We start from the raw sequence: 20,208 nt of genomic DNA on the forward strand, positions 1-20,208 counted from the left end.
CTGAGATGTAGTACAGTGAAAAGTACCATATGTACCTCTGAGATGTAGTACAGTGAAAAGTACCACATGTACCTCTGAGATGTAGTACAGTGAAAAGTACCACATGTACCTCTGAGATGTAGTACAGTGAAAAGTACCACATGTACCTCTGAGATGTAGTACAGTGAAAAGTACCACATGTACCTCTGAGATGTAGTACAGAGAACAGTACCACATGTACCTCTGAGATGTAGTACAGAGAACAGTACCACATGTACCTCTGAGATGTAGTACAGTGAAAAGTACCACATGTACCTCTGAGATGTAGTACAGTGAAAGGTACCACATGTACCTCTGAGATGTAGTACAGTGAAAGGTACCACATGTACCTCTGAGATGTAATACAGTGAAAAGTACCACATGTACCTCTGAGATGTAGTACAGTGAAAAGTACCACATGTACCTCTGAGATGTAGTACAGTGAAAGGTACCATATGTACTTAGATATAGTTGAGGAGTAGAACGTAGACATAAACTACTACAGTAAAGTACCTTAAGGACAGCTCTTGAGTGAATGTACTTGGTGACTATCCATACATAGTATACATATATGACAGTAGTGGTGGAGGCGGTCCAGACCTGCAGGTGGCCATGCTGTACTTGATCTCACATTTCCCGTGAACACAGAAGCCGGCGTAGCTGTCGGTGCAGGGGATCGGCATGCCGGCGTAGAAACCGTCTCCGTGGTCCAGACCGGTGGTCTCTGAAGGACAAACACACGATGTGAGAGGACAACCAGCTGCTGCTCTGGTGGGACTGGTTAAACTGGTGGTACTGGTTATACTGATTATACTAGTTATACTGGTGGTACTAGTTATACAGGTTACACTAGTTATACTGGTTATACATGTTATACTAGTTATACTGGTTATACACGTTATACTAGTTATACTGGTTATACACGTTACACTAGTTATACTGGTTATACAGGTTGTACTAGTTATATTGGTTATACTGGTTATACTAGTTATACTGGTTATACAGGTTGTACTAGTTATACTGGTTACACTAGTTATACTGGTTATACAGGTTGTACTAGTTATACTGGTTACACTAGTTATACTGGTTATACTGGTTACACTAGTTATACTGGTTATACAGGTTATACTAGTTATACTGGTTATACAGGTTATACTGGTTATACAGGTTATACTGGTTATACTAGTTATACTGGTTATACAGGTTACACTAGTTATACTGGTTATACAGGTTATACTGGTTATACTGGTTATACAGGTTGTACTAGTTATACTGGTTACACTAGTTATACTGGTTATACAGGTTGTACTAGTTATACTGGTTACACTAGTTATACTGGTTATACTGGTTACACTAGTTATACTGGTTATACAGGTTATACTAGTTATACTGGTTATACAGGTTATACTGGTTATACAGGTTATACTGGTTATACTAGTTATACTGGTTATACAGGTTACACTAGTTATACTGGTTATACAGGTTATACTGGTTATACTAGTTATACTGGTTATACTGGTTATACTAGTTATACAGGTTACACTAGTTATACAGGTTGTACTAGTTATACTGGTGGTACTTTTCATAATGAAAAGTAGCACCATTATTTTTTCTCACGTGATAATTCTGGTGTTTTTTTAATCAGGCTCTATTTTCTCGACCATGAAAGTGAACAACATATCAGCAACTATTTATGATTATTCCAATAATGTAAATCCACCACCATCAATTCATTGTGTTGTTTTTTTTACCGTGATAAAATCCTACATCAAAAGGACATTTGATAATTTCAGAATTTGCTGAATTCCTTTTTTTCCATCTCCGTACACAGCTAGTTTTTCTTCATGTTCTTTTATATAATATTGGTCACTTCATATCGAAAACAAGCCTCCAAAAAAAGCTCCAAAAAAGGTTTCCAGGAGCATTTAAGTTCTCTTGCTGAGAGTCAGATGTTCAGTTTGATGTTTGTACGCTACATAGGAAGCTGCAGCTATGTTAGCTTAGCATAAAGACTGGAAACATATTACAGGGGAACCTTAATATGACCAAAAAGATTTAAAGATGATCCGTTGTGGTTTATTGCATTGTGTTTCACTCTTGTATTTGAGATAAACCTAAAACGTGACCAGCTCTTAACCTTTTAAAACAACTAGTTAAAGTGAGGAGAGAGACGGTGTGTGGCTTTGTTTGATGAAGGTCATCACTGCAGACTTCAGGTGAACACAGCCTCTCTCGTGTGGAGCTGCTGCGTCCTTCACTTGTTTCACATGTTGACGGTGCAGCGGTTTAATCCGATCCTTCTATTGCTCGTCTCAGAGTTAGAACCCAAAGCGAGGGAACCGCTCCCCTCCACAGACGTTTTAGTGGGTGAAATCGATGCAGAGGGCGAGCTGCACATCATAAAAAGCCTCTGGATTCTGTTTTCACCTCCCTCTTTGATCTCCAAACTCAACATTTGCGTCGTGCAGCTGGCTGGTTGACGCTCCTTCTGCTCCGCTAATCTGTGTGTTTACTTGGGGGAGAAATGACAGCGTCACACGGCTTAAAGGACTGTGTACTCGCATTATGTTCAGAATCAGCAGAGATCCAGAGCCGTGACGACGTCATTGTGTCTTAAGGAGATTTACATTAAGTTTCCTCCTGCGGTTATTCCTCCTTGGCAGGTTCAGACGCAGGTTACCAAGCTGCAGAAAGTCCAGCCATCGGCTGCAGGACAGTGGGTTTACACAGACCGCATATAAGAAGCGGACGAAGTGGTCCTCACTTATTGGTTTGTGGACCGATGTTTTGAAGCTTCGAGTTTGGCATTTGGGCCGTCGCCATCTTGGTTTCTGGCCGTCGCTACCTTGGTTTTATGTTTTTTTGGCCAACGTCCTCTTTGTTTTTGGCCGCCGCAATCTTCCTTTTTTGCTGTCGGCGACTACATTTTTGGCAGTTGTTATATTTATCTTTGGCCGTCGCCATCTTGGTTTCTGGCCGTCTTCAGCTTGATTGTCGACCATCACCACCTCTATTTTGTGCCATCGACACAATGATCTTTGGCAATTGCCATCTTGGTTTTTGACTGTCGGCACATTGCTTTTTGGCAGTCCGTATCTATATTTTTGATTGTCACCATCATGATTTTTGGCCATCGCCACCTTGTTGTTTTGGCTGTTACTTTGTTTTCAGCTGTTGCCACTTCACTTTTTGGCAGTTGCTATATTTATCTTTGTTTGTCACCATCTTGGTTTCTGGAAACATACAAATGACTGATAATGAACCTAACTTTGGAGACCGTTCAACTTCAAAAATCAGGGAATAGCAGCAGAGAACAGACTTTTTTACTCAAACGATCTCGGCTCCCCTTTATTTAAATCATAAAAGACCTTTTCTCTGTTTTTTTTATTCTCCTTTCACCCTGTGGCTCCGGTGGGCAGTTCGTGGATGTGGATCAACGTTTTATGAACACAGACTGTGTTTCGTCAAAATCCAACAGTCAGTGTTTGCCCTGGACTTTAACTTCTGTAGTTGTCGCTGGCAAGTGATTATTTAAAAAAAGGTTTTGCAGGTTGACCAGGACCACTGTGATGCTGTCAATCAGCTATCATCCTTTATTTGTAACCAGGAGGCAACCTCCGGTTCTTTAAAGTTCTTCAAAGCTTCATGTGTTAAAGCTGCATTCTCTCTAGTGTCCAGCAGGGGGCGACTCCTCTGGTTGTATAGAAGTCTAGTCTAAAATGACTCTACTTCTCTCTTGATTTATTCCCTCAGTAAACATTGTAAACATGAGTTTATGGTCTCAATCTCTAGTTTACAGTCTTCTTCAACACAGCATGATGTTCATTTAGTACATTATGATCCATTTAGAGTCAAACACACCATAAAGCAGGGGATGCTTTAGGGGCGGGGCTACACGCTGATTGACAGGTCTCTACTAGAGACGTATACGGTGTCTCTACGTCACTCCTCCTCAGTCCAGATGTGGACACTTCCTGTTCACTGGTTGAGAAAAAACAACATGGCGGCGGACAAAACGCTGAACTCGTAGCTTCAAAACATCCACAAACCAACGAGTGACGTCACCATGACTACGAGAAGTCGATGAATGTAGCTCAGCTGAGATGCTCGTGTTTCTTGGTGTCTCCAGTGATGAACGTGGTGACTGAGCATCAGCGTTACACTGAAGCGATGCACAACACTACAGCTCGAGTTGTATTAATGCTTCCTTACCTAAGACGTTGACCTTGAAAGGAATGCTGTCGTCTTTCTTCCCCACTTTCTCTTTGTCAGCTGATGAGGAAACAGAAACAGAAACAGTTACAGTTACACTAAATGAAAATAAACAACATTACATTTTCTATTTTCGCTCAGTCTGAACTGCCACCTGACTGTTTGACTTTCTACCTGCTCTGTGTGTGTGTGTCTGTGTGTGTGTGTGTGTGTGTGTGTGTGTGTGTGTGTGTGTGTGTGTGTGTGTGTTGGGTGATGACAAAAAAACAAACAAAGAAGCAGCAGGTTTGGCGTGTTGTTGTTGTTATTTTGCAGTTAACGGGGTTCATGTCTTCATGCAGGAGGAGGAGCTGCTGGGAATGTTAAACAGCACACACACACACACACACACACACACACACACACACACACACACACACACACACACACACACACACACCATGTACTGCTACACACACACTGACACACACAGACGTACAATTGAAATACACAGAGACAAACACACACTCATCCATCTTTAACGCTCCATCATTCCTGAAGAAATATTGACCTCTCTCTCTCTCTCTCTCTCTCTCTCTGTCTCTCTCTCTTCTCTCTCTTCTCTCTCTCTCTCTCTTTCCTCTCTCTCTCTCTCTCTCTCTCTCTCTCTCTTCTCTCTCTCTCTCTCTCTCTCTCTCCTAATAATACAGAGAGGTGAAATACTGCATGAGAGAGAAAGACGTTTTTGATTATTTAACAATCTGCTGAGAAAAAAAAAGAAGCAGGACTTTGACAGGATGTCAAAATGGACACGTTTGTTGTGGGTCTGACTTTGACAGTTCAGGGTTCTATTCTTTCTTTTTCAGGGTTTTCCCAAAAACACAGCCGGCATCGAACACACCGCCGTACTAAACAAAGATGATCTGAATCGACTCTTCAACCAATCAGACGGTCGATGAGGAAACAAACCTGCAGTAATCTCAAAATGTATTAAATGGCCACAATGCTTGGTAGCCTAAAGGCTCACCTTACGAGAGTCAAACCTGCAGAAATAAGCGCCAATCAACCGCCAGCTTTATGCAGATATGATATTTATATTATTTCATGTTGGTAATGGATCATACAAATGAACAGTCTGGTTTTTGGTGATTGTTGAGGATGGAGGGCAGATGCTCCACCTCCACCAACCAATCAGACGCTCGCTCACCGGCCACCTTGAAGCCGCTACCGCTGACGAGGAATCCATAAATCCTGCCGGGTTACCGTCTCCTGCCAACGCCGGCCGAGACGGAGCGGAGGGCGTCTCCGGTAAGACGACACGCTCCAGATTCAAGGTGAGTCGATGGACGTAAATCTTAGAGGAAGTGCTGAGGCCGAGAGAAACAACGTCAGCAAACTGACACGAAGCTATACCTACAAAACAAATGCATGCACTGTAGTCTGTAGATATATATATCTATATATCTATATATATAGATATATATATCTATATATATATATCTATATATATATATATATATATATATATATACGTATATAATCCACGTGATCGAGAACCAGGAGAACCACGACGAAAGGGAGGTGGATCAATCAAAGAGGAACCCGAGGGACTGTGAAACGAGGAATCAACGTTGATGTATTTGTCATGTAACTTCTGTACTTAAGTAACAGCACAAAGTTGATCTAATAGAAGACCACAATCTCTGAAAACCTACTGAAACCAGAACCAAACCAACCAAGCCGCTTCCCTTGAAGACGGAAGTTTATTTTGAAAAGACTGAATGCAACCTCCGGTTCTTTAGACTGAAGTCAAAGCTTCATGTGTTAAAGCTGCATTCTCTCTAGTGTCCACCAGGGGGCGACTCCTCTGGTTGTATAGAAGTCTAGTCTAAAATGACTCTACTTCTCTCTTGATTTATTCCCTCAGTAAACATTGTAAACATGAGTTTATGGTCTCAATCTCTAGTTTACAGTCTTCTTCAATACAGCATGATGTTCATTTAGTACATTATGCTCCATTTAGAGTCAAACAGACCATGAAGCAGGGGATGCTTTAGGGGCGGGGCTACACGCTGATTGACAGGTCTCTACGTCTCTCCTCCTCAGTCAACATGTGGTCACTTCCTGTTCACTGGTTGTGAATAAATGTGTGGCGTCACGGTGAAACTAAAGACATCAGAAGCAGCAGTGGTGTTAACGAGGTTTGGATTAATGCCTCGTGGAATCACACGGAAACTAAACTGCACGCTCGGTTTGTGGGTTAATTGGAAACATTGGTGATTAGACACATTCATTTGTTTGACACGGCTTCAATAATGAGGCTGATTTATGGCGGAGATGAAAGGCTCTCAGTTGTGCAGTCAGCGGCGCTTCACCACATCCATCCTGCATTTTACTACATCAGCAACTTAATGTGGAGTAATGACCTCCGTCTGCAGCGCTGCAGCACGGCTGGAGGTGGAGGAATTAAACAGCGACAAGCGACTGACATGTAGAAGTGAAGAAGAGACTTCCTGGATGTCTTAAAAACATGATGCAACAGAGAAGAAGAGCTCTTTCATGTGACACGAAGAACGTTCCAGTTTGAGGATTTTTCATGATTTTAGATGGAAAAAAAAAAAAGAGGTTAGGACTGAAGTAAAGAAGGAAATACTTAAGGAGAGAAATAAAACAGCGGGGAAAGAGGAAACGACATATTGAAAGAAAGAAGAAAGTAAAAACAAGGAAATAGGAAAGTAAGAAAAAGCAGAAAGAACAAAAATAAAAGAAAGAATGAAGGAAGAAAGAAGGGAGGACATTAGGATAGAAGGAAAAACCACAGGAAGGAAAAGAAATGAAGAAGAAGAAACAACATACAGAAAGAAGGAACCAAGAAAGGAAATAGGGAAGGACACATGTAAGGAAGTAAAGCAGTGGCGAAGGAAAAGAACACAAAGAAGAAAGCACCGACAGAAAAACAGAATCTCAAATGAAAGCAGCTGTCAGAGAAATGAAAAGTATAAATGAAGTAAAAAGTGTGAGCCAGAGAGCTCAAACCTGTGAAGTGGACTCTCACGAAAAGCTTTTATTTGACGAGGAGGTTTATTGGTGAAGAACGGGCCCTCTTTCAAAATGCACCAGGTTACGGCGGCCATTTTCTGAAGCTCAACCAGCCCGGCTGATGGGATTTTCCAATTTGGATTCAATAAAACAGCGATAGAGGCCGACATCTGCTCTCAGGCTCACTCCAGGAGGGGTCAGAGGTCGACCCTGTGAGCCGTTAAGAGCTGCAAACACAATCCACAGGATTCAAACTGTCCACAGGATTCAAACTGTCCACAAGAATCAAACTGTCCACAGGATTCAAACTGTCCACAGGATTCAAACTCCACAGGATTCAAACTGTCCACAGGATTCAAACACAATCCACAGGATTCAAACTGTCCACAGGATTCAAACACAATCCACAGGATTCAAACTGTCCACAAGATTCAAACTGTCCACAGGATTCAAACACAATCCACAGGATTCAAACACAATCCACAGGATTCAAACTGTCCACAAGATTCAAACTCTCCACAGGATTCAAACTGTCCACAGGATTCAAACACAATCCACAAGATTCAAACTGTCCACAGGATTCAAACTGTCCACAGGATTCAAACTGTCCACAAGATTCAAACTCTCCACAGGATTCAAACTGTCCACAGGATTCAAACACAATCCACAAGATTCAAACTGTCCACAGGATTCAAACTGTCCACAGGATTCAAACTGTCCACAAGATTCAAACTATCCACAAGATTCAAACTGTCCACAAGATTCAAACTGTCCACAGGATTCAAACTGTCCACAGGATTCAAACTGTCCACAGGATTCAAACTGTCCACAGGCACCAAACACACATCCAAGTTCCCGTCATCACACAACTCTCTGTAGAAAGACTGAACAGCGTTGCTGTACTGGGCTAGCCTCTACTGGGTCCAATCAATCTAACCTCTGTCTTGCTTGTCCAGGAATGCTAAGCTAAGCTAAGCAGCTAATCAGAACAGGCATGGGTCATCCATACATCAGGATTAAATATGTATTCATTCAAGTATTGAATCGTTGGTCTTGTGGTATTAAAACGTGTTAAAGAGCCTTAAATGTAACCTGGTGTCAGTTTATTCTGTTCTATTTGTGAGTCAGGATGGTAGGATTCGCTCTAACTCTTCAGGTGTCTCACCGGGGCACCTGCCCAGGTGTTTGACGTCGATCTGCTCCTGCTTCATGCACGACGCCTCTCGGACCAGACAGGGGTTGTTGTAGGAGTTCCCGTCGGTGGCACACACCGGGTTTTCGTTGTGGCCGCTGCAGTCGATGTTACATATGCACCTGAGGAAGAAGAGGCAGTCGTGTGTCAGCGTCTCATCGTTAGCTGAAGCACATTTTAGAGACTTCTAAACGAAGACGTGGATCATTAATTCACCACAGACTGGGCGTCTGCACATCAACAGATAAAGTTCACGACTCCAGAAGACACCGAGAAGGTACATTTATTCTCAGACTCACTGCTTCAGACGCTAACATATTTATTATCTTTCCAAACATTTCTGTCAGGAGAATTATTTTTAACAAGCTACAATCACAACTCCTGGAAGTGGAGTCCCTTCAGAGACAGACACACGTCTCTGTGAAACACTCACCAGACGTCCTCCGAGTCCTCGTCGCACTCGGCTCCGTATTTACACGTGCTGCACTTGGTGAACTTCTTCCCGACGTCGGAGCCTGAGCCCTCGTCATCTGGAACAGATCACAGTAACGGTACGATTGAAGTAAAGCGTTCCGACAGTAAAGGGACGTAAATCAGCTCTCAGCCGTCGTCACGGGGACTGAAACTCCAAACCCCGTATTTATTACTTTATTAAGAGTAATAAAACACCTTCAGTCAAATGAACCACATGACCTCCCTGAAGATGAGGCTTGTTAATGAGGTCTGAATCTTCATTAGTTCATTAAACGACAATCAGGCACAGATGTTCACTTTCAACAAAATCACCAAATTCACAGTGTTACAAAAGTAAAACTACATTATATCTAACTAGAAGATGTTTGCATTCATAGTTATAAACGTGTTGAGACAGAATCATGAAACATATTCATTGTGTTACAATCACCTGCACCTCATTTAAATAAAAGCTCTTTTTAATTTAACGTCTTTGCTTCACTGCTTCTTTGTTTATTCATGTTTTTCATGCTTCAAGAACACAATCAGCTTTTTTTTATTGTTATTATTTTCCACACTTCTCTCCAGAACATCGACTCGATTTCATTTCCAGAATCAAAACAAGCTCCGGCTCCTCGTCGGTTCTGATCCGTTAACGACGTCGAGCCGAGCGTGGAGAGAGGCGCCGCTGGAGCTCATCGGCCAAATGGGAACACAGTGCGCACATTATCATCTTATGATATTACTGTTGTTATTATGGTCATTACAGGGCGCGTTTAATGTCATCTCGCATGACGGCGCTCATTTCTTCCTGCAGAGAGCGAGTTCAGAGCAGACGAGGCGGAAACAACCGGAACATCAAACACCAACAGAGCCCCGGGGATTCATCCATGGCTGCCCTTCATCAGTGGAGCCGCTTCCTGACGACTCATCAAGTGTCACTTTGTAACAAGAGGAAGGAGCTGTGTACCCTCGTCACAACAACAGGAACCTTTGACCTGCAGTTATTACATCCTGTGTTCAGACTTCAAGTCTGAATGAAGCCGTTTCTACTGCAGTCTAATGATAATAATGATCATCATCAAACAGTAAAGTGCCTGGAACAACCAGCGACGGAGGAGCTACTTTGAGTAATATAGAAATATAATGTGAAACTAAAATGTTTGCTAACAGAGTTAATTGGAAAGCTCGTTAGTGCTGCTGTCAGACCCGCTGCCTCGTTAGAGTCATTCCTGTTCTGTGTTCAGACGGATTCTTCACCGGTTCACGGGTTTGACCACCGAGACGGAGTCAAGGAGACGGCGACCGTTAGTGTCGGTGTAACTGTGACGGAAGCAAAGGAGGAAGTCAGGTGACGTAGGGGGGAGGAGCCATGAAAGGGTCAAACAAACAGGACCCTAACCCGGGAGGACGGTATCTGTATTTCACACTATGATCGTTACACTGTGGAATTAATCTGAGGTTCACATGCATGAAGAACCGTGAGGGGGAAACATTAGAAACCCTCAGCTTTAGTATCGTTGATAGTAGACGTGTTCACCTGTAGCAGGTGTTGCATGTCTGCATTACAGATGTGAACGTCTCACTCTGGAGCAGACTTCTTCTCGCTTATTGAGAGAAAAATGTGACTTTAAGAGCGACATCATGATTAAAACGACACAACAGAGTGTGTGTGTGTGTGTGTGAGAGACACAGAGAGCCTGCTGGCTGACAGATTGGCCTGCTGTGGGTGGATGTATTGAACATGGAGAGCTCAGTCGGGGCTCGGAGGCTGCCGATCGATCGACGAGGAGCTGCAGCAGAGAGGCTCTTTAGCTTCTGTTCGACTCTGAAGACGGCAGGATGACGACGCTCCCCCCACACACACACACACACACACACACACACACACACACACACACACACACACACACGTGGCTGTTTGTACTTCCTGGAATCAGCACATTCGTTTCCGTAGCTCTGAACGCTGCATGAGAGCAGCCTGACTGAGCAGAGACCCGTGTGATGCATTCGAGGCTCTGCTGCTACGTGACTTTGCGGGCTTTCATTGCTCTGTGAGATGTGTCAGCGAGGCTCAGCGTGGAGACGGGAGGCTAATGAGACGTCAGCTGCAAAGGTTAAAGGATCCCAACCGCTCTGTTCCTCTTCTCCTGCAGCTCCATTCAGCCTCGTTAGCTCCCTGTGAGTTAATACTGCGGATTTGAATGATATCCGTCAGTCGGACATTGTTATGATGGAAGCAATAATCGTATGTAAACAACGTTAGCTTCTCATTCAACCCGCTGAAGGGTTGAGCCTCCACCTCCTCTCACAACTAACCTGTGGGGGTTTCGCGTTCTTTTTGCGATTTTGTGTGATTTCAACGAACTACAGCGCGTTCATTGCGTCATTCATTGGGTGAGACCAGGCTGCTAACAGAGCCACTTCCAGGCTCGTCCAACGTTCTTCAGGTGGATGTTGATTCAGCCGGTCGGAGGGTAGAAGACAAACATGGAGAAGAGAACGGATCGCCTGCAGGAAACTCACCGTTTCCTCCCGATGCAGATGGTGGAGACACCATCTCTCCAGAGACCCCCTTCAATTAAACCCCCCCCTCCCCCCCCACAGCAGCCGTATTAAACAACAAACGCTGTGGTCGGCGCTCACAGATGGTCGCAAAATGTCTCTGTTGCCAAATTTGGCAACGGCGAGGCTTTCAGCTGGACTCCCGCAGGACGGAGAAATATCACTGCGCTCATCAGAGGAGTTACTGCAGACTGAAAACCTCCACAGTCTTTACCAGAGGAGTTATTATCCCACGAAGAAAAGAGCCTCAAACGCTCCGTTCAGACTTCACTGTAAGTCATTTGGGTTTGACTTTCCGTCAAAGTGAAATCAAAGAGCCCAAAAAAGAGAACTCACCGTCTCCGTCTCCTGAACCAGAACCAGGATCTGTGAAGACACAAGAGACACAACGACCAGTCTTTATTATAAAGAGATGTAACAGAGCCAACACTTATCAAGGGTCACATAATAATGAGGCTGTAAACATCTCATGTGCATCAGTGGAGGAACACATTGGGAATTCTGTTTTACCTTTTTAAATGGATGAAAAATCATTTGAACAGTTTTTGTGGATGAATTGTGTTCCAAGTATGAAACGTGTCTCTTTCTTCTGTGTAAATCCAGAGTTCTGATCTTATGTCTTATCTGTTCATTGGGGGGATGGTTGCTGTTCGGGTTGCCAGATTGGGTCAGTGATTTCAAGTCTTTGTGCTGAGGTCCCGAGTCAAGACGTGCAAATACCGATCAAGTCCCAAGTCCTAAACTTTGAGTTTGGAGTCCTGAACAAGTCTTTAGTGCTCTAAATGAAATGCCATTTTAGACGCACAACTTTCTGCCAGCTGTTGTCCCACAGCGTTCACAGCTCTGCTAACGCTCCAGAGACTATTGTACGAATACCTTGGTGTTAAATACTGCAGCTTCTTTTTTTTTGTTGACCACTTCAGTTTTATTTTCTGAAACGGCGGCAGTAACTCAACGATAGTTCCTCATGTTCTCTCCTGGTTGGTTCAAACTGAACAGTGCTGCTGGGAATAAATAATCGTTAGTTGATTCAGGAAAATGAATCGATCCGTGGCTTTTTAATCTTTGGGGGACGGGATCAAGTGAAGTCACGAGTCATTAGTGTTCAAGTCTGTGTTGTTTAACAAGAAATCAAAGATCTTCTGTCTTTGAAGTGAACACACTGTCTGCAGTGAACAACAACATCCATCCCCTGCTTTCAGATTGTTCATGAAGTCAATAACTGATAATCAAAGAGTTGTGTCTGGCAGCAGGCTTAACTAAACGTCCTGCGGCTCACTCAGGAAAATGGGCCGACGGTGAAAATGTTGGCGCAGCGTCTTTGAATTAAGAAAATGGACGCTGTGTTTGGAGTTCCTGGCACGTCGCCGCTGCATTAAGAAATGGACAACTGGCTGCTTTGTTCAATTAAACTTCACCTTTAGCTGCCGCACTTCTTCACAAAGTCACGAGGAGATCGCTCTTTCATGGAAAAAGGAGGCAGAAATGGGCCCAGAGTGAGCGGAGAGAGGAATGGTTCTGTCAGCGTCTTATTGACTGAACGCTGGGAGTTTGAAGGTTGAACTCTGCTGTAACTACTTAGAGAGAGGAAGCTCCTCCTGGTGTGGATGATGTGCATTTAGGAATGAGGAAATCACTTTAAGTTGAACGTTTAGGGGAAAAGATTGAAACTCTTCAAACACCTCTGAGACGAGCAGCTGAAACGTGCTGGAGAGGGAGAAAGAACAGGTTGTTGCTCTTAAGTGACGACATGAACACATGAACACATGAACACATGAAGCACTTAGTTATTTAACACGACAGACGTCTGTGTTCGTATTTACGCCAACTCATCAGAATCCAACAATGAAAGAACGATTGTTGCTGTTGTTTAAATGGGAAGAAAGTCACCAAAAATATCAAATCATTTGAGATAAATGAGATATTATAAAGATGTATTGATCTCCATATATAAGATATATGGAAAGACAAGAGGAAGGAAGTAGATGTGTACTGTAGGTAGGAAGAGATGTAAGTCTAGAGAGGAAATCACGATGGGAAGGAAGGAAGGAACATATGTAAAGTGGGTAGGAAGGCAGGAAAGTAGGAGGCTCAGAAGGAAGGCAGGCTGGTTGGAAGGAAGGAAGGAGGTCGGTGGGAAGGGAGAAGAGAAGGACAGTGGATATAGGTAGGAAACAAGGAAGAAAGTAGGAAGGAGGGAATGTAGGCAGGTGTAAAGGTAGGAAGTAAGAAAAAGGTAGCTGTAGGAAGGAAGGTAGGGACTGAAGACTGCTATTTATAAGGAGGTTAGAAGGAAAAGGCCAAGTGGGAAGGAAAGAGAAGGAAGATATTAAGAAAGGAATGTAGGTAGAAGGTAAGAAGGAAGGAAGGTACATAGAAAGAGGTAGGTAAGAAATAAGGAAGGGAAGTAGGGGGATAGAAGAATGCTGAAGTTTTGTTGGTGTTTTAAAGTGAATCAACATGTTTCATCCAGACGATAAAAACGAGCCGAACCGCAGAAAAACTGATCAATAACCTTCAAAGTGTATGAATGAAAAACAGTGAACAGAAATCTCTCTTAATCACCGTTCAAACTGTCATATATCTATAATCAATATATCAATATTCAGGTCAGACACGGGAACATTATTCCAAATATCTTGTAACAAACGCTGGATAGAAACTCGGCAGCGAGTCAATAAAACCTGCTGAAGGAAATTAAACATGGCCGACCCGTGTTTAATGAAGCACAGCGGAGCTTTTACGGCTTCCTCTGCTGCAGAACACGTGAATCACTGATGTTTCTCTACCTTCAGCTCCATGATGTGAGCGATAATGAACAGTAAAACCACCTTTATTGCTCTAGTTCTGGTCCAGCTCTTTTGGATCTTGACGGAGCTCGACGGAGGCAGGTGTGACAATTTAATTTATTATAACTAAATACTCCTTTAAACACAAAGGTCGATGTTCTGTTCAGTTCACGGAAACGGAAGAGAAAAATAAAGAACAAGGACACAACATTCACTGAAGGGACAAAAGATGTGTTTAGCTGCAGCTTCAGTCCAACTTTAAGGGTCATTTCACACAAATTCCAAAAAGAAAACATTGTTCCACTTCAGGAAGTTCATTCTTGAACTTTGGGATGACTTGAAAACCAAAATGACCTGAAACTGAAACTGTTCTGTCAACAGAAAACACGAGTAAGAATCTTGTACCAAAGACTCAGAAACCTTCAGTTCAGGTTAAGAAAAGACTTTTGGTGTCACTTCCTCTTTATAGAATCCACCTGTGTGAAACCTGCTCTCTTCCGTTCTCCTCTTTCAACAGGCCAGTGAAGTATAAAAGCCAACAACACAGCTTTTAAAGAGTAATAACTTTGGCCTCCGACCGGTGGGGGGGTTCAGACCTCTGACCTGAGATCAGACCCCAGCGAGGAGGCCTCAGCCCCCCCATGACCTCCTGGCCCTTTGCTGTCTGAGAAGCCAAATCGCCGCCTCCTCTCCGGCTCAGAGAAAATATACTCATCCGAGGATCTGCACCACCGCCGCCCCAACGCTGCAATTACAGGAAGCAGAAATCTCGGGGAGAGGAAATTGCAATAGTACAAGGAGGAGGCGAGGGAAGCGGGACGGCATATCGCGGTGCCGGGTCCCCGGTGTAACGGGGCAATAAGGGCAGAGCGCCGGAGCGGTGCCTCCTGGGAAATCAGGCCACTGCCCCTGCAGATGGAGTTGACCGCCATCATCGCTGTTACTGAAAGTTTCCCCATCACATTTCTCAGGAGCGAGAGGAGAACATTACCGCTGACTGGCCTGCAGAGACGTTTGAATCCAGAGAGGCTGCCGGCTGTTTGATGAGGAAAATGCTAACCCGTTAGCGCTTTGTTTCTGCCCTCAGCATGGGGCTGATTTATGGCTGCTGGTCATCCAGCTGTGGAACATTAAACCTGTAGGTTTTGGGGAAATAAACGCCCTCTATGACTGTACGTCTTTTAGGCAGACACTGAATGTGCAGACATCTCCGTCTACTCTGGGTCTGTAACACAAGGAACCTCTGTCTGAATGTTACAACCAATCAGTGGTGAGACCAACAGGAGAGCTAGTAACGTTAGAGAGAATTGTGTATCTTTATGAAGAAAAAGAACACTATAAATTACTGAAACAAGTAAAAGTATAACATTTCAAACTATGTAAAAAGTATATAGATGATCAAAAGCACAGGAGGGAGGCTAGTCCATCAGCGGTGGTGATGTGGAGGCCGTCGTTCTGCCAGAAAAAAAAGGCTCCATGTGGACAAAGAATGCTGCTAAAACCTGAATTATATGTCTTCATCGGGAAATATCCAAACAGAATATGCTGTTTACATGAGCTCTTATTGGGAATAATGGTGGAATGTTAGTGTGCATGTAAACCCAGTCAAAACCCAGGTGAAGAGAAATGTCCCAGTGATCGTTAAAATGTATTCAGATGAACCAAAGTTCTCCGACTACCTGCTGATGAAGGATTTATCAAACAGACTCACTTCTGTCCCTTCTGTAACCTCTGAAGGACCCCCGGAGGGTCCCTGCACTCCGGTTTGGGAACCGCTCTAATTAAAATTGATCTGTGGTTGATTAACCGGCTCGTTGTCTGAAATCAATCGGACCAACGACGCTCTCCAGAGTTCAGAGGAAGAAACTAGGACGAGCGTTTGATGTTCGGTCAATTAGGAAATACACCGACGGTGAACTTAAGCGCTGCGGCGCGGCCGACTGTGAGTCGTTAATAATATCCGTGAGACGCTTACAGTCTCGTTATACAACGAGCGTCTCGTCCTGAGACTCATAATGAAGCTGCACACTTTGAATTATTACTTCAACATCTGAAAATACTTTAAACGATGCTGTTTATTTATGATAAACCTTTTGTCAAACGCTAACGGGGTTTTTCAACCTCCCAATCACAGCACAGTAGTACCAGCCAATCACAGCACAGTAGTACCAGCCAATCACAGCACAGTAGTACCAGCCAATCACAGCACAGTAGTACCAGCCAATCACAGCACAGTAGTACCAGCCAATCACAGCACAGTAGTACCAGCCAATCACAGCACAGTAGTACTAGCCAATCACAGCACAGTAGTACCAGCCAATCACAGCACAGTAGTACCAGCCAATCACAGCACAGTAGTACCAGCCAATCACAGCACAGTAGTACTAGCCAATCACAGCACAGTAGTACTAGCCAATCACAGCACAGTAGTACCAGCCAATCACAGCACAGTAGTACTAGCCAATCACAGCACAGTAGTACTAGCCAATCACAGCACAGTAGTACCAGCCAATCACAGCACAGTAGTACCAGCCAATCACAGCACAGTAGTACTAGCCAATCACAGCACAGTAGTACCAGCCAATCACAGCACAGTAGTACTAGCCAATCACAGCACAGTAGTACTAGCCAATCACAGCACAGTAGTACTAGCCAATCACAGCACAGTAGTACCAGCCAATCACAGCACAGTAGTACCAGCCAATCACAGCACAGTAGTACCAGCCAATCACAGCACAGTAGGACCAGCCAATCACAGCACAGTAGTACCAGCCAATCACAGCACAGTAGTACCAGCCAATCACAGCACAGTAGTACTAGCCAATCACAGCACAGTAGTACTAGCCAATCACAGCACAGTAGTACTAGCCAATCACAGCACAGTAGTACCAGCCAATCACAGCACAGTAGTACCAGCCAATCACAGCACAGTTGGGCAGGATTTGGTCCAAACACTCTTGGGAATCGAGTGGATTAAAGTCCAGAGGAGAACAGACTTCTATTCTTCTTTATAATTAACAAAAACAACTCTTTTCTCACCTTCTTTTGACCTCTTTGTTCCTCTTCATTCTCTTTGATTTTCTAAGGCCAGTGAAGCTTAATATAATTCTGATTCCAAACTACTGTTCATGTTTTGCGTTAATGTGGGTGAACTGACCCTTCTTCATGGCAGGTCATCTGATCAGAAGACACTTCATCAACACTTCATCATTAGCTCTCCAGCATTTGATGGACGATAAAAAGCCCGACGTTACGACGGAAACAAAAGAAGAGGAGTTGGGTCAGTTTTTACGAGGCAGACGGTGAATCACTTCCTCAGACTTTGACGAACCCTTTTTTAAAATGACTGAAACCTTCACAGACGCTTGACTGATGCCCTCACACATACGCCTCCCGCTGGTCGATATCAATAAATGAAGAGTGGTAATTCACTTTTTTTTGGTTGAACTCCCCTGCCCTCGATCAATCAGCTTTGTTTTTCCATTGCGCTGACCCGGCTGCGTTTTTTTTCCGGGCAGACTCACCGGCGGAGCACGGCCCGTCGGACACCCGCGAGATGAGCCTCTGCTGTTTGCAGGACGCCTGTCGCCTGTAGCACTCGTTCTGGTAGGTGTCTCCGTTGGAGCCGCACACGGGGATGTAGTTCTTGTGACACTGGAAATCAAACACAATCAAAATGTTAATTAAGTCTCAATGTGACCGCTGGACCACACTGGACTCACTCCAGAAGACACGGAGGAAGAAGGAAGTGGGTTAGGATCCATCAGGTGTTAACGGTTTCACATAAAAGGCCAATAAAGCTCGTTCTGACTCTGAATGAAAGAATACCTTGATGAGCCCCAGTTGTCCTCATATAACTTTATTACAACACAAATCTGATTTCTCCAAGTGTGAAGGACAAATCATACGGTCCTTCTGATCACGCTTCTACCACTTGTAACCACCGAGTGTCTATAAGTGGACGTAGTCGTGACGTCACTCAGTGGTTCGTGGACGTTTTGAAGCCTCGAGATCGACAATTTGTTGCCATCTCGGAATACGTCTTTCGCCATCATGGCATTTTTTACAACCGATGAACAAGAAGTGACCATGTTAATATGACCTGTCAATCAGCATGTAGCCCCGCCCCTAAAGCATCCGCTTTATGGTGTGTTTGACTCTAAATGGAGCATAATGTACTAAATGAACATCATGCTGTATTGAAGAAGACTGTAAACTAGAGATTGAGAACATAAACTCATGTTTACAATGTTTACTGAGGGAATAAATCAAGAGAGAAGTAGAGTCATTTTAGACTAGACTTCTATACAACCAGAGGAGTCGCCCCCTGGTGGACACTAGAGAGAAGTAGAGTCATTTTAGACTAGTCTTCTATACAACCAGAGGAGTCGCCCCCTGGTGGACACTAGAGAGAAGTAGAGTCATTTTAGACTAGTCTTCTATACAACCAGAGGAGTCGCCCCCTGGTGGACACTAGAGAGAATGCAAGCACATCATGTTTCTTTGTTTACGATCCAGGGACTATCAATAAATGAAGCTCTGAAGCTTCAAACGCTTTGGTACAGCCCTAGTTATTAGTGTTGTAGCAATAATAATAATAATAATAATAATAATAATAATAATAATAATACTTTTATACGTTAAAAGGCTACTGACCACCGTCCACGCCGAGATCATCGTCTATCACAACCCTGCCGTAAAGCAGCGGTCACTGTCAGGCTGAAGCCAGCGAGGAAGTTTAAAGTGAGAGAGGAGGAGGATTACATCACGAGGGTCTAAGAGGACGATCACTGGTCTCCATTCATTCTGCATGACGGTTAGCACGGAACAACTTGACTCCGCTGTCAGATACAAACCACAGCTGCCAAGGACACATATCAGTGTTCAGCAATCCATATTCTATTAACTCACAGCCATCAATCACTGAGCAGGAATCCCCTGCAGAGCTGACCTCTGCACAGAGGAACACTGCAGCTCTATGGAAGCACACCAGTGACTAAAACCAGTGAATCCAGGTTTCAGAGCACAACAGGGACTGATCCAGGGACTGATCCAGAGACTGATCCAGAGACCGATTCAGAGACCGATTCAGAGACCGATCCAGGGACCGATTCAGGGACCGATCCAGGGACCGATCCAGGGACCGATCCAGAGACCGATTCAGAGACCGATTCAGGGACTGATCCAGGGACTGATCCAGGGACTGATTCAGGGACTGATCCAGGGCTCAGAGAGTTTAGAAATCGAGCAGCAGGACGTCCTTTTGCTTGTTATCTTCAATGCTGCTCGCACTCAGTTTTTTGATCACTTTATTTCCTGTTTATTCAGGATTATTATTTAACAAAGAAGAGAAATTAAACAAATTCATGAACAAAAACAAATTCATGAACAAATGCACACAGGGAAGGTGGGAGTGGAGGTGGATGGGTCCAACAAACACCGGCCATTCATAAAAACCAAGATGGCAACGACCACAAACACAAGATGGCGACGGACAAAAACCAAGATGGATACAGCGAAAAAGCCGTACTGAAGCCTTCACAATCGTCGTCCATAAACCAACGGTTGAGGTCAGTGTGACCACGTCCACTTCTTATCCAGTCTACGGGTTATGAAGAGTCTTCCTCAGTCTGAGAACATCTTTCCTCTGCTGCCGTGATGTTGATTTATTTTTAAACATGTCATTCGCACGTCCACCACCATAAAACACTTTTCCCTCGGGTGAAAATGTCCTCCTAAGGATCAAGCGGCATCCAAACAAAAAGTCCTTAACCGCGCAATCTCCACCAATGAGGGAAAAGGTCAGCCGGAGCCCACGGAGTCCATAAAGGACCGGCTAGTCCTCGTAAAGCTGCTGTGAGCGCGCAGTAATTATTAAAAGGTGACGAAGGTGAGCGAGTCAACATAGCGATCGACTCGGAGCTCCTCTCAGCTGGACAGGTTTTAGTGGACCGATGGACA

At 44.1% G+C, this 20,208-nt stretch overlaps 1 protein-coding gene across 1 annotated transcript in view; it reads right to left on the bottom strand.

The window, feature by feature from the left end:
• The window catches only part of tmeff1a (transmembrane protein with EGF-like and two follistatin-like domains 1a), a 48,677-nt gene that overhangs the window by 2,471 nt on the left and 25,998 nt on the right, over positions 1 to 20,208 (bottom strand). The window contains exons 3-8 of the mRNA XM_068726216.1: positions 17,772 to 17,901; positions 11,795 to 11,824; positions 8,874 to 8,970; positions 8,414 to 8,562; positions 4,231 to 4,290; positions 619 to 742 (exon numbers count right to left, since the gene is read on the bottom strand). Coding sequence (XP_068582317.1) covers positions 619 to 742; positions 4,231 to 4,290; positions 8,414 to 8,562; positions 8,874 to 8,970; positions 11,795 to 11,824; positions 17,772 to 17,901 — 590 coding nt within the window. The remainder of the gene's footprint in view (positions 1 to 618; positions 743 to 4,230; positions 4,291 to 8,413; positions 8,563 to 8,873; positions 8,971 to 11,794; positions 11,825 to 17,771; positions 17,902 to 20,208) is intronic.

This window comes from Cebidichthys violaceus, unplaced genomic scaffold, assembly GCF_023349555.1.
Source record: "Cebidichthys violaceus isolate CVI_PGR_0920_01 unplaced genomic scaffold, fCebVio1.0.p SCAF_38, whole genome shotgun sequence".
In the NCBI taxonomy this organism is placed as follows: Eukaryota; Metazoa; Chordata; class Actinopteri; order Perciformes; family Stichaeidae; genus Cebidichthys; species Cebidichthys violaceus.